Source organism: Pararge aegeria, chromosome 7, assembly GCF_905163445.1.
Source record: "Pararge aegeria chromosome 7, ilParAegt1.1, whole genome shotgun sequence".
In the NCBI taxonomy this organism is placed as follows: Eukaryota; Metazoa; Arthropoda; class Insecta; order Lepidoptera; family Nymphalidae; genus Pararge; species Pararge aegeria.
In genome coordinates, this window is record NC_053186.1 from 14,978,753 (window position 1) to 14,994,440 (window position 15,688).

The 15,688-nt window shown below is 35.8% G+C and overlaps 1 protein-coding gene across 1 annotated transcript in view; it reads left to right on the plus strand.

Moving 5' to 3' along the window:
* Positions 1-12,138, plus strand: part of LOC120625120 (paired box protein Pax-6-like) — a 75,109-nt gene extending 62,971 nt beyond the window's left edge. Inside the window, exons 6-10 of the mRNA XM_039892061.1 lie at positions 7,544-7,720; positions 8,478-8,560; positions 9,335-9,585; positions 10,916-11,100; positions 12,050-12,138. Of these exons, the coding sequence (XP_039747995.1) occupies positions 7,544-7,720; positions 8,478-8,560; positions 9,335-9,585; positions 10,916-11,100; positions 12,050-12,138 (785 nt within the window). The remainder of the gene's footprint in view (positions 1-7,543; positions 7,721-8,477; positions 8,561-9,334; positions 9,586-10,915; positions 11,101-12,049) is intronic.
* Positions 12,139-15,688: the final 3,550 nt, after the last annotated feature.

Sequence of the window (15,688 nt, forward strand, 5' to 3'; positions counted from 1 at the left end):
AGCTGAAGTAGGTGATATTTTTTTTTGAAACGCACCTAACTTAGGTAAGTTAGAGGTGCGATTACGAATTATTCGCCGACCCCACAATGGAAAAAAAACTTGTCGATCTCTAGCTTTGTGAGAAACAAAAATATATCTATCCAATACGAACCGTTACAATGTCAAAACATGGATGTTTTGAAATTGTAACGGTTCGTGTGGGATACCGAACTATCTAGAAATACATAATAGTATTTATTTGCTTGAATATGTGTATAAAATGTACTTAATTCACAATAACTTTTCTAGTTTCAAAATATTTTACCATTTCAGCATGCAAATATACATTCAATTATTAACAGCAATAATTATTACTAATAAACTCATTTAAAAAATAATTCAGTCAGTCAAATTTGATAATAAAATAAAAATTGTAATTAATAATATTTGTATTGGAGTTATTATATCATCGTTACTTACCCAGCAAAAGTCGGAGGGTACGATATACTCTGTAGGAAGCCCCTCTTCTTCGTGACCTATATTGCTTAACCTGATCATGATAAAGACAATGTTCATAACCGGTATTTTTACACCGGTATGTATGGCATTCAAATAATGACCTAATAAAACATAATTTTTAGCTTTTTTCATCCTTTGTTTTCCGGGATAAAAATATCCAGGATGCAAACCACGTTTATGCAAAGTTCTCATGAAAAAGACTACTTAAAGCAGAAGCAGAAATGCTGAATGCACACACAGGCTGAAGGTATTTTTAAGGATGGGTTTTTAAAATTGCGTTTATATAAACGTTTTATTTCAGAGTACAAGTACTTAAATAGGTCAAATAATTTGTCACAGAATGGACATAGTTCGAAATAAAATTATTACAAAAAAAAAAAAGGTATTTTAATACCAATAATAGGGATATCAACAAAGTCGCGGACAATAGTTAGATAAGTTACACTCACAGAAATAACTCACAATGCATTGTGTCCAAAAACAGTGAAAACGCCCCGCGCACTTCTTACTTCACACCCACGGAATGTTGCTAGCTCACAAACTTTTCTCATTTTTCCCATTTTATGATAAACGTTAGAAACATTAGAAGGAAAATGGAATGAACTGACTAATCGCCTGTTCGAGAAACACTACTAAAGTGGAGTGGTTTTTGATATAAGTTATGTACACGGTTTCTTTCTGTAATTCTGTCGTACTATTGTAATTTAGAATGTTATAACTTGCGAGTAAAAAAACCATGAAAAGGACAATATTTAAATGTCATAGTTCCAAAGGATGAAGTAAAGTAGGTAAGCTCTACAAAGCTCTTGCGAAGCTGGCTTGCGAAAACACTCCAGTCCGCCTCAATAGCCCTACTACGTAAACTTTACGACTCGGGGAATACAAAAAAAAAAACTCTTTTCGCTTCTCATGAAAACGATTCTTTTCTTATTTACTCTATGAAAGTTCTTTTATATGCTGGGTGTGAGCGGTTAAAATTGCTGTTTGTGCTCTTGTGCATTATGGATAATGAGTAGGTAGCTATTCCAAAAAGCGTATCAAACTATTCTATATCCAAATTAATAAGGTTCTTCACAGTAATAAAGGATATATGTTATTTGTGACCATATTTTGGATGGCTGTTTACGATTATTTCTATTTTATTTATTCATATATTCATATATTCAAAGCACCAGCAACAGAAGCACGTGTAACACATTGTTAAATGATAATAGCTGCAATAACGCACATGTTTTATTCAATATCTATAGAATAGAATAGAATAGAATAGAAAAACTTTATTGCAACACAACAAAAAAAAGGAAAATACAAGGAAAACAGTAATAGGACTTAGTGCTAGGGTGCAAAGGCGGCCTTATCACTAAAAGTGATCTTTTAAAGGCAACCTGAGCGTATGAAGCCGATAAAAGAGTGGAAAATGGATGGTGCATAAAGTTACAAAAAAAAAACAAAAAAAAAAAAACAAATGTAATATAAACTTACATGAACATACATACTACTTTTACATATATATTATTTAATTATACATATATATTATTATTACATACATATGTATATATTATTATTTTTTTATCAACGAACGAAATATATTCGGTGCTAAAATTCCAGACATACAAGTTCTAGTTTGAATTTTAATAAATGGTTGCCAATGTCACGGTTCTTGGCGACAAAGTGACTCTATAATACTTATGTAACGGTAGCTTTGTAGAGACACTTACACCAGTGCCAAAGGGGATACTACGAGAACTCTATCTTACTTAGAATCGAGATAACAAGCGAAATTTATTTTATGGCTCTGGTTTTTATTTATAGGGAAATAGTCTATTGAAGTGGTAATAGTTTAGTCGGCGGGACCTCGGGTTTACTTTTGGGGGGCTGAGTTCGAATCACGCACCACTAACTTTTCTAAGCTACGTGCGTTTTATGCAATAAAGATGTCACTTGCTTCAACGGTAAAAAAAAAATTCGGTGAGGAAACCTTCTGATTGAGAGGATACCATTGCCTTGTAATGCCTTAATCGCAATGATGATCATATAATCTATGGGCGAAAAATATGTAGAGCAAAAAAATTGTTGGTCATTTAAATTTAAAAAAAATGAAATATAAATTACGAAAAGGTTAATTTAATCTGCTAATTTTAAAATTTATGTATGTACAAACGATTTTAAGTTTTAAAATGTAAGTATGTAATGTAAAACCTTTGAAATTTTTTCTTTTTGTACTGGATTTTTTTAATGATTTTTTTTATAATTTTTTATAGAAGAAGATTTTTATAAGAAAAAAGGAAAACCTCAAAAGAATAATCCACTCTTTGGCTTAGTTTCAAAAGCATTATTTATGTTGCATGAAGTTGTAGGAAATCTTCTAGTCTCCATTTTCTACATACTTAATCATCAGTAAGCAGCATCCTCAGTCTATTAATGTCCACTGCAGAACACAGGCCGCATACTTTTATACTTTACAGGATCCCATACTTTAAAGGGTTTGAAACCCTCCACGCGGTAGCTGTGCCAATTTTGCCATGAACTTACTAACTTAAAAACTAACTTAACTAAACTTTACTAACTTACTAAAAAAATATTTATTTAAAAAAAATCGTGTGAGGAAGGTAGTCCTGTCCTCACGGCAGAAGTGAAACTTCTATAAAGTTGCCTGCGAGAGATTGAGATGGATATAGATGGAGATTTAAGATTATTAAGATAAATGTTTATTATTCTTTATTTTAATATTATTTTACAATAATTACAAATTTATTTTACATGGTAACTAAAACTAAATATGTCTCTCATCTCATTCTCTCGCCGACTTATTCCTATATATTTATTTGTTTTTTTTTATCGTGACGCATTACCGTTCCATCGAGTTTCAAAGTGCAACGATTATGAAGAGGTTTCACTTCAAAAAAGATAGATAAATGGATAAAGAAATAACAAAAAAGATGCGCAGAGGCGGGCTTATCGCTTTAAGCGATCGCCTCCAGACAAACCTGACCAAGGTAAAACGGGATATTGCAACCGGTCAATAACTAGTGATTAAATAAATTACATACTTACACTTTACATACTAAATAAAAGTTTTATAAACTGCACTAAAATTTAATTACCTCAAAAATATGTCACAAATTGAAAACTGATTAAGTCCCCTCAAAAACGAACTCGCAAAACCATTTTTGGGCATACATTTTTAAGCGATAACGCTATCGTAGGCAGGGTTACGTGGTAGGCCGGGCCGTTATCGTCTCCTTCCGCATGAACGCCCCCGTTACGGTACCCCTCTGTCCCCGGGCCCCACCGTCCCCACACCCCCGCCGCACTCGCTCGACGCATCTTGACACTTGAATTAAATTTATTCGCTAAAGGATCGTTCATATGACTTGTTTACCATTCTACAAGTATAGTAGGTGTTTTGTTAAATTGGGTTGAATGTGAAAAATACTTTTTTTGTTTAATTATACGTGACATTATCCGCGCATACTTTATCCCGGCTTGCCTACTAATCAGTGGCGTGCAGAGAGGGTATGCACAGGGTATGCAGATGAAATAAATTGAAGAAAATCTCCAGTACAAGTTATAAAAAAATTAAGAATAGGCGTTGTAAGAGTAATAAAAAGCCTACCTTTTTTTTAAATCACAAATTAGAAAATAGAGTAAACACGACAAGCAAATACGACATTTCTTTACGTATCGGTGCAGTCACAAAGTTTGAAGTGAAGCTCTTTTTGAAAACTATAACGAACATTCTACTTGGATTTTAAAGGCTGAACTCATTCCGAAAACTTTATCAGCAAGGCGTGGCAAAGCCCTACCAGGGAATATTAGGCCACTGTTCTTCTATATTTTCCCAAGTTAAACTTCAAGTGATTGATTGAGGGGAACCAGGAAAACAGAAATTCTGCTGCTGACTTAGGACTGATAGATTCCAATAAAAAAGCAGGTTTAAAAATTTGAACGACTGCAAACGTCAAGACTATCCGCGCGCAGTATCCATCCCCTGTCTGCATCCCGCGAGTCCTCGGCGGATTACGTAAGCGAACACGCCGCAAAATATCTAGCTAAAAGTTAAACAATATATTACAAAAATATGTAAGTAAATAAGTTGGTTTATACTTGATAAATCCATACTAATATTATAAATGGGATACTGTGTTTGTTTGTCTTTACTTTACACCCTAATTAAACAACCAATGGACTGGATTTTATACAGTTTAAAGAACAGAGAGTAACAGATGCTTATTTTAATCAATAAATCAAACGGTTCCAACAGGATTGTAAAAATCCGTAATAAACGCGGACGAAGACCGGGGGCAACAGCTAGTAGAATTTTTATGCCAAGTTAGCCAACTTATTGAGCACTTATGAAACGTCAAGATTATTTTGAGTGACTGTAATACAAAAATAGATAAATAGGTAAGAACAAGGTAGGTTTATACTTACACATTAGGTACTTAAATAAATAAATAAATATACTACGACAATACACACATCGCCATCTAGCCCCAAAGCAAGCGTAGCTTGCGTGTTATGGGTACTAACATGTCTGATGAATATTTTTATAAATAATATACATAAATACCTATAGCATACAGATAAACACCCAGACACTGATAAGCATTTATATACATAACACAAAAAAAATCCAGTTGTGGGAATCGAACCCACGGCCATGGACTCAGAAAGCAGGGTCGCTGCCCACTGCGCCAGTCGGTCGTCTTAACTTAATAAATATAAATTAATTAATATGAAGGACTTTTCAAACGTCAAGTTTTTTTTAAGTAACTGACACTTGTTCGGAGGGTAGATTCTTCCGAGAAGCCGATATTTTAATCAAAGCTACCTCTGGTATCTTACCTGTTGGTATGTGAGGACGCAGTTTAAGATGGTATAGGAATTACCTATGAGGGGTATGACAGTTATACTAGACCTTTACCCCTAATCGCACCGAAACTTTAGCTTGGTGGTTAGTCTCTGTCGTTAAGCCTCCCACGAGACTAAACAAAATATATATAATATACATATATAATATACTAGCTGTTGCCCGCGACTTCGTCTGCGTTTGATTTTGTTTTTAAAGTATTCAGAATCGCTAAGCCTTAAATGAGTATAGTATTATATATAACATGTGACTGTCAATTAATTATAGACAAATAATTTGCAATAAAATAAAAGTACGACTATAATTAAAGATCTAAGCTATCCTATCTCTTAAGTTGGACCAGACTGCTCACGGTGTGCCAATTTAATTTAAAATCGCTTAAGTAGTTTAGGAGTCCATCGCGGACAAACATCGTGACAGGAGATTTATATATATTAAGATAAATAATAATCCCGAATAATCCCTGCCGGAGGTCGAACCCGGGACCTGGCCTTAAAAGGCTACAGTGCACCATGGAGGCTAATGAGTAGAAGAAGAAAGAAGAAATGGGAAGGAGATCCTCTTAACATTTAGTTGATATACCAACTAAACGTTACCAGAACTTCATAAACTTACACAGCGGAGGCAAGATTAAAATCGCAGAACTCGAATAAATCCAGTTATTCCAGCGTTATCGAGGCTGTTTGGGGAATTAATTATTACTTGTTCACTCCGCCGCCAAGTTGGCCGGGACTGTTTCAAATTCTTAGACATTACAAAGTGGATAAACCCCTCCGACGCCGTACGGAATTGGATTAAAGATTTCGGTATTGTTAATGAAAAGATTTAATATTTAATGAAAGATGTTTTTAATGCCTTTAAAAAGATGTGGGATAAGTAAATTTCGCATTAGGAAAATGTATTCTTCGTCATCAATATATTCTTAAACTCTACCTATATTTTAAACTATCTTTCCCTTGATATTTCGATTTCGAGAAATAAATGCCGTAATGTAAGTGATATTAATATAGTTCGAGCTGAACGTAGATAACAAATAAACAAACACGACAAATTTTCACATTCATATTATAAATAAACATCTATAAAGGCGCGAAAGCCTCGTGGATACGATTGTCTAAGATGGTAACGGGCTTACTTACCTAACCTTTTAGGGGTATAGGCACGGCTTTGTCGATAAGGTGGTAACTAGCCACGGCCGAAGCCCACAAAATTCAAAAATTGTTAATTCACATAGGGTCCCTGCCCCGGGTTCGAACCTCCCAATTTGATACCTCAGCCCTCACTGCTGCGCTAGGGGGGTCTTCAAAATCGAGTTATGTGCGTTCTAACAATAAAATTAACTTGCTTTCACAGAAGGAAAACATAGTGAGGAAACTCACATGACTGCGAGTTATCTATCCATAATGTTCGCAAACCCCATGTTAATGCAAATAAATATTTTTATTCATGTCATTGCAAATGTTGTTACTCATATTATCTTATATCTTAAAACGAGCAATTCTTGTATATATATATATATATATATATAATTGGAAAATTATAATTATATTTCAAAAATGTTAAATTATATTTTTTTAAAAATTACAAAAAACCACTCCTCCGCTCTGGGGGCTTTTGAGTGCCCAATCAACTGGCAGTCAGGGTTTGACAGTGAGGAACTTTCTTACAATACACACCGTTCTAAGAACTTCTGCGTTCTGTATACCCTTACGAACCAAGCGAAAGCTTCTTAAGATGACTATTGACTGAAATGCCTATCGGAACAATAGCGGTTGATTCAACACTCCACATTGCGATAATATTGTGAGCAAAGTCTCTCTAAGTATTTCAACTTTTTCCGCATGACGTGGAACAGTAGTGCCAAGAATTATTGCACGGGGCAATGATCGCTCAATTCGTACTATTCCAGGTGCAATATACCTGTCAGTGATAATCGTTCGATGCTAGTAGAGGAATGCACTTCTATTTTCAAGAACTGACGCCGGGTCGCTATAGTAAAGCATCTCAAAATCGATAAAGCCATACCATATTATTATTATTAACGGCCTGCGATTTACTAATGCGCACTTGGCCAGCCTGGTGGAGTACGTACGGCTTTAACCCTTCTCACTCTTAGAAGAGACCTGTAATGTAGAGATAGATGGTGAAATGATGATCAATGCTTGTACTTAGGTGAGGAGCAGCTGGAAGGTTTGGAAGCTCTGCACTCGGACGAAACTGGTTCAGGAGACAACTCCAACGCTGGGTCCAGCGGCGCAGACGAAGACGCCGCAAGGATGCGCCTCAAGAGAAAGCTTCAACGCAACCGGACCAGCTTTACCAACGAGCAGATTGACAGCCTCGAGAGAGGTTGGTTTTATAAACTTTCGTCACACTAGCTCGAAACTTTGACCTTATTACATCGCTTTAAGACTCATAATCCAAGATAGGGACTATAGACATTACAGCTTTGAAAAAACTTTTTTTTTAAGTATCTGGCCATCGGTGTCTTGTTTTTGTATAATATACGTAAAGAGCAATTACATAAAAACAGTTTATTTGATCACGATGTCTAACAAATTACAACACTCACCAAAATTTATTTATATATGGATTTACAAAAACCCGGCCCTTATTAGTAGCAATTACGTTTTATTTCACATTACCACACTTGTGTTTTAAAATAAGTCGAAATCCTAATTGAGTTAATTAACTAGGTACGTACTTCACTGCAAGTTATAATATGTATTTAAAAAAAGCATTCTCGTTGATGATACATTTTTCTCTGAATAAATAATTTTCATGAAACATAAACAAGTAAACAAGTAAAGACTTTAGTATAGAAATAGAATAGAATATAAAAACTTTACACAACACAAACACAATAGCTAATGTTTATGTTATGCTTATGTTTTGTATAGCTTATGTTACAAATTAGTATAGTACATAGTAATATGATATGTAAATATGTAAATAGTTGCATGACTACTATGCTCGCTTCTCTTAACTTACTAGGTGTTCCTAACAGATTAGTCCGTTAACTTTCTTCTAGTCCTTAAATCTTGGAATGGTTTATTATCTTTGAAAACCTCTTGCCTCGTCGAATAAAAAATATATATCGTTCCAGAATTCGAAAGAACCCATTATCCAGACGTATTTGCCAGGGAGCGACTGGCCGCCAAAATAGGTCTTCCCGAAGCTAGAATACAGGTAAGCTTAACACTATGCATATTCATTGTATTTGAATACGCCTACGTCAATGTAATGCTTGATTATAATATATTCAAAGCGTCCGTGAATTAACGACACCTCCTAACTGTCTTTTTTTGTGATATTAAACTTCACCTCTATCATGATTACGGCTACTTTGTTTACTGGATTACTTTGTTTGACCTCCAATTGATTTACCCCATTTTGATGACTATGTAATACGTTTGTCCAAAGAACTAATATTACGAATATAAGAATTCCCTACTTAATACCACTAGGTAGGTATATAATAAGTTCGAGAGACCACTAGGTATATATAATTAGTATGTCACATACCTACATATGTGTTGCTCTACATGGGGGGGAGGACATTCAGCTGTCAATTGTAAAGCCAACTCAGGAGATGAAGTTCGAGAGAACAATTATTCATTGGTAAGGCGGAGATTAACTGCCCAACGAAAACGTTTATGCGATGGCTGCCTAAACGATGAGATAAGAATCAGTTCTTGAAAGAATTTATGGAGCTTGATATCGCCTAAAAAGCCAATACCTACTACGAAAACGCAGACGAAGTTGCGCGGGTCAGCTTTCATAAAGTGTTTATTGTATATTGGCCAAAATATAAGTCTATTTTAAAGAGTTGTTGATTGATTACCTATGATTATAAGTATTGAGCAAAAGCTAGTTGATAAATAAATCTTTGACTGCCTGAACTTAGTACAACAAATAATAACGCTAAGCGCGCGCGTTGTGTTAACCTTACCCGACCTTAAGGTGTGGTTCTCGAATCGGCGCGCGAAGTGGCGTCGCGAGGAGAAGATCCGCAGCCAGCGCCGCAGCCCCGACTGCTACGGGAGCACGCAGGCTTCGCACGGGCACGGACATGGGCACGGGCCGGCGCACGGGCATGGGCCGTCGCACGGACATGGGCACGCGCACGCACCGCCCTCGCTACCCGCACTGCCCGTGCCGCCGCACGCACAGCACGCACCGTACCAGCCGCCGCTCAATGTTGACACCTACAGGTAATATACGCAAGCTTAACTTACACATTATTATTATTATTTAATGAAAAATATACATTTACATTTTTATGTTAGCATAGTAATATCTGTTACGGCGTAGCAAAAACCCAATCGTTCACCGCTCGGAATTGTAAGTAGGTAAAGTATTTTAAAGCTACATACAAAATATGACGGGTAGTTCGAAAAAAAATATATAAAACTAATGATCGCGTTTCAACCAGTTCCATTATCTTTTTATGCCTTCAGCTTCTGTTCAGTAATCAAGTTTTCCAAAGCTGTTCCTAGATGGCACTGGGTGAACATTAGTTGTGTTTGTATACTCATTTCATATAGTCCTTAGGACACCCCATAAATTCTCAGTGTAAGACTGTTGGATTTATTTCAACCTTTAGTCCTTACTTCCTAGTAAGAAAGCTCCGTAGTGGGTTTGAGTGTAAACAACTTCGTTTCACTGGAAGAGATCGCTGTGTAGCGATAAGGCTGCCAAGTTGTAGGTACGTTATATCTTATCGCTCTATTGTTGTGTTTGTATTTGCATTTTTGTAAAATTTTCTCCGTGGTGTACAAGAAAAGTGTATTTACCTATTCATTCGCACTTACACTTTTAGCAAGGATTATGTACCTACTTACCTTGTTCATCGTTCATTTCAAATAAATAAAAAGTATCCATTCACCACCCAAAAGTACAAATCATTAAAGACAAAAAGAAATGAACGAATATGTATACGATTATGTACTGACCTTGTTCATCGTTCATTTCAAATAAATAAAAAGTATCCATTCACCACCCAAAAGTACAAATCATTAATGGCAAAAATAAATGTTTACAATTATTTCAAGTAATTCATATTTTAATTTTCATATGACAGTAAACGTGTGCAAAAGATGGGCATCTCTTATTAAATTGTAATCTTGATATTTATATGGGTTCATTGTATTAATATCGAAGTCCTACAAAGGAAGCCCTTTAAAACTATCCTAAATCGATAGGATGTACCTACTTAAAAACTATATTTTACCAATTGCATCCACTAAACTCTTTTTATTCCTGCAATTGGTAAAATATCGGCAATTAAAACGGTAAAAAAGACATGTTTTAGTAAGTACCTTTTTTTTGTTAACTTAATATAGCTGTCTAACTAACGGTTCATGAGACTGGCGGACGGTCAGCGGAGTCTTAGTCATAGAGTCCCGTCTTACTCTTTGATTACCAAACCCTAAAAAGCACCATAGATCGGTAGGGTTGAGAAACTATCCCGGCCTTAGTCTGCTACCAGAAAAGAATAAAGACAATAAAAAAGCTTCTAAATAGAGAATTGTATATTTTCAGTCCGCTCACCCCTATGGGCTACAGCGCCAGCGGGATGGTGGGAGACACGGCGGTGTGCGAGAGTGGGGACTCGGAGCTGTGCAAGGGCGGCTTTTTGGGCTATCCACGTTACGAGCTACCCTACCGCCAGCCGCATCCTTACGGCAACCACGGCTACCAACACGAGCCGGCCTCGCCTCCACCGGGTAAGTTTCGGAGGACTTTGAAACTAATTATCCTTTACTATTATCATTTTTGCAGTGGAAACTTCTTTAGTACTTTACTTCTTACTCGACAATCGCGGCATCGACATCGCACGCTTTACATGAGCTGTGAGTTCTATGTATGTGTACCTATATGGATAGAGATTTAATTTTCATTTACATCGGCAGTCCCAAAGACTGTCCCACATGTTTATTTTATAGTAATAATTGATGGACCAAACTGATAGCCTAAAGTTAAGTGGAAAACCATCTCCTCTAAATAGAGCAATACTTCGCAAGCATGCAAGAAACACGTACTGCAACGTGGCGCCCTGTGCTCATCAACTTGAGCAGGTTTTAAGCCTCATAATATGAACCCATGACCGGCTCACTACAGGGCACGGTTCTGCTCCCACAATGAGCAGGGGTTAAGGCCGTTGTCCACCACGTTGGCCCAGTGCACATTACTGGACACACCTTTGAAAACATTATGGAGAACTCTCATGCAGGTTTCCTCACCGTTGAATCAAGTGGTAGCCTGAGGTGCCTGTAGCTCTGTCACAAAAACTCTATTTCTAACCTCAATTTCCACCAGCTGAAAATCGAAATAGACGCATTACAATGTGGGATTTGTAAAAGCACTTCACAGGGGCAGGGCGTGCAAGGAACACGTCCTATAAATTTCTATAATCTTGTAACCATGTCAAGGCGGCTACCGCGCCATTCTGCACGAGACATTATTGCTACTTAGCAGAAACAATCATGACGGTGAAACTTCTCCGGACGACCTCTGCCACAAAAAGCTTCATTGTATAGCGAGTAGTTCTCTAAGGAAGTGCGAAGTCTACCAGTCCTCACTAAGCCAACACGGCTAACTACGGTTTAAACCCTTCTCGTTCTGTGGAGAGTGGGTCGGAAATGGATTGGTAATGATGATGAAATATATTTCCAGAGCTGGGCGGTCTCCTGGGCGCAGGCGTTTCGGTCCCTCTAGCAGTTCCCGGACAGGACTCCCAGCAGTACTGGTCGCGTCTGCAGTGACCCTGGTGGCACTAGGCCTACACAGCTCCGCTGCACAGACCTCCACGCCAGAACATAAAATGAAATTAACTGTGTGTATTCCTCATATCAAAAGTTCTGGCATTGCGCTGTAACAAAATACTATCATGTGGTGTTTTATGTATTCATATTGTCGTTGACAACTGGTCGTTTTCGCATATTTTGACAAATCGTAGTGGCTAAGAATCCGCTATAAAAAATTTTTAACTGACATAAAATCTAAGGTCACTAAAGTATTGGTTGAGATTGAATGGATGACGAGGACTGAACTTCCGATTGGTGTTGCATTACGATCAAAATATTTTTCCCACAAACGAATGATTTTATTATTAAAAACCTGTACTTATGTATCATTAAATGAATGATAAAAGTACACAAAAAAGAAAATAATCACAACTTTTCTTTGTGGTCTGCTTAACTTGCTTTTCTTTTTTTTTTGTCCTGGTGGTAAGCTTAGCTACTTCCATCCTCCGTCATGTGGAACTCCCCCCCCCCCCCTCCCCCAACACATGAAGGGGGATGTACCCAAACTTAAAACCACCACGGAATGTCCCTCTTGCTGGCTTTACGAGACGCCCTGGGAACCTATTTTATACTACCCCGACGATGATTTCGTTAAGTGATTTGGTTGTTTCAAATATTAAACTGATTTTTCATCGCAAAAACTTCAGGAACCCATTCTTTCAGAGCACGAAGTGTGAAAGCGAGAATGTTACCTTAATACTGATTAAATTGGCTCTCATATTATGTAAGCAAGATAAATAACATGCTCTTTGACAATTCATCAAACTTACTACACAAACGCACCAAAGCTAAATTTCTATAACATTTCTGTGCAAATTATTCCATTGTCACCTTTTTTTTTGGCATTTCCACGCTTATTATTAAGGTACTACTCAAAAGATATAATAACTTAAGCGCAATGAAATCGCACAAAACGATATCCCCAATAAAACCTTTGTAGTTTTGCGAGAGCGATTTGCTAGAATGTTATGCACCATATATGTGAGAACTACCCTCATAAATATGTTGTATATCAACAAATGTACAGTGTGTTATTCGAAGCGAAACTTCTTGAGGAGTGTGTAATATCCAATTAAATAGAATAATTGTTAGATAAATAAAATTGAAGCTTAAAAAAAATGCAAAATATGAAACTTGAAACGCTAAACACGGAACCTGGGATAGCCCTGAATATACTAACGTAAAATAGAACGGACTTTTTTTACGGACGGAATTTTTTTACATACGCGCTGCTGTGTACAAATAAAAACTTTACGTACCTAAGTAAAAAGAAGTATATTAGTTTTGATGTGAAAGAAGCTTTAAGTCAAGGCTTTTGCGTGAATGTTACTTTGTCGTTACAAAGTCGAATTGTAAGTTATCAAAACGATTGTGAGTTATCTTTTAACAAGGGTACGTTATCAGCATTATATACGTAGGTACCTACTGTATCACCATGATATACGTAAATACAATAAAGCAAAGAAGTGCCTAGGAATATAAACTAACGAACTTTCTCTTCTTTCGCATATCATATATCGGTAGGTACCTGTCACAACGCTGCGTAGGTAGACACTTTAAGTGCACCGAATATCTCAACTCATTTTTCAAATGTGTCTTAACTCATGGCGCTCGGCGGCGTTACATAATGTGATCCTTTGTCGTACCAACGCCACGACATCTATTTCGCCCTAACTTGATCAACTGCCGGACAAGCGCATTATGGCATGATGCTAGATTGAGGTAATATTAAAAATAAGACTTAGTTATTTGTATTATTTATTGGCTTCGTTATTGGCCCAGGGCAAAATAACTAGTTAAATCAAAACTCAGTGAGCCACGGCATTGAGCTGTTTCAGTAGCTGCATCAACTCAAGACCTTCTAATAAACTACCCCATCTTTATTTCGCATACAAGTAGTACAACAGTTGAATAAGTTGTATATACAGCTCCTGCAACTTTTAAGGATATCAACTCAACTCAACTTTTTAAGTCTCAACAGATCGCTCAAATCTAATTCAGATTTAACAATACGACTTACCAAGCGGTAAATGAATAATAAATAACCTAATTATAAATATAATATATAGAACCAGATAAGATATAGTATAAAGAATGAACATATCGACTTATCCAATGCCACAAACAGGAATCAGAGCACAAAATGAAGGCTCAAATGTATAATTGTAAATTAAAATATTTCATTCAATTATATTCAACATGAATTTTATAGACTAAGGTTAGCAAAAATCATTTTTTTGATAGATTCTAATTCAAATGTTTAAATAGGTACCTAACTAACAAAAGTATATGTTGTGATTTATTTTTCAATTGAAACATTAGTTTAGATGCATCATACTACTTCGTAGTCATTTAATTTTTAATGGTAATAATATTTAAAATTGTCTTTGAACTTTAGGCCCGCTTTAAGTGTCGGGAAAATTATTTTAATTAGGTACACTGACCAAAAAGGTCAGATGACGATCACCCTGACTGTTTGATGGCGTTCGGAGCCTATATCGACTCGACTTAAATTAAAGAATTGAAAGATGAGTTTTATTTAATGTGATACAAAGAGTTGGTTTTAGTGAGTGAATCATGAGCAACAAGTGATCCACTAATCATATAGGTAGGCACTAATAACATTAATATAATGAAAAGTTTGCTTTGAAACAAAAAAATCTAATGCTTGTATTTCAGCCGAATCGGTGTTGAGTCGATATGGTGTACGAATCTCTAAATTAGAAAATATCTATGCCTTAATTGTATATAAACATGTTATATAAATAATATTGAATGAAATAATTTAATAATAACATTATATTAATGTATATTTTAGGTTTTATTAATAAGTGTTAACATTATATTTTATATTATTCATTTCGTAGTGTTAACTAAGTTAGGTATAAGTCAGTATGTATATTTGATGTAAATTTTTCCAAATTAAATGAAGTAATAGACGCATTAATTGTGATTGTGATGACAAGGAGCTAATTGCAGTGCAATAGTACCTTCCGGCTTCGTTATCAGACCTGGTATAACACCATAGAAATCTTAATAACAACACACTAAAAATGCCCTTTAGCACTTTAAGTAAGTATAGAAAACATTTCGACTTTAAATAAAAGAAGATAAGGTCAACAATACTCTGACGTTACAATTATCTGTACTCCATAAAGACTGCACTACTGAGGTCGTCTGCGTAAGCATACATAATATATTATATTATGGGTACAGATTAAACCTTAAAATCGATAACTGTACCGAACAAAAAAACATTATCAAATTTTTTGCCAAATTTGTTAAAATATCCAGTGTCAAACAAAAACTTACTTTAAAGATCTCTGGGCAGTATCAACGCTATATTTTTGGCTGTTACCTTATAAATATCTACGTAGCTCCTTATATTTTTATAAATATGACTCCCTTTATCAAATGTAAATATTACTCTCAAATGTTTCGACTGTTAATAATAATTGTGATCCATACTTATTATAATCTTGTAAACAAAATTTCAATTTTTACTCTG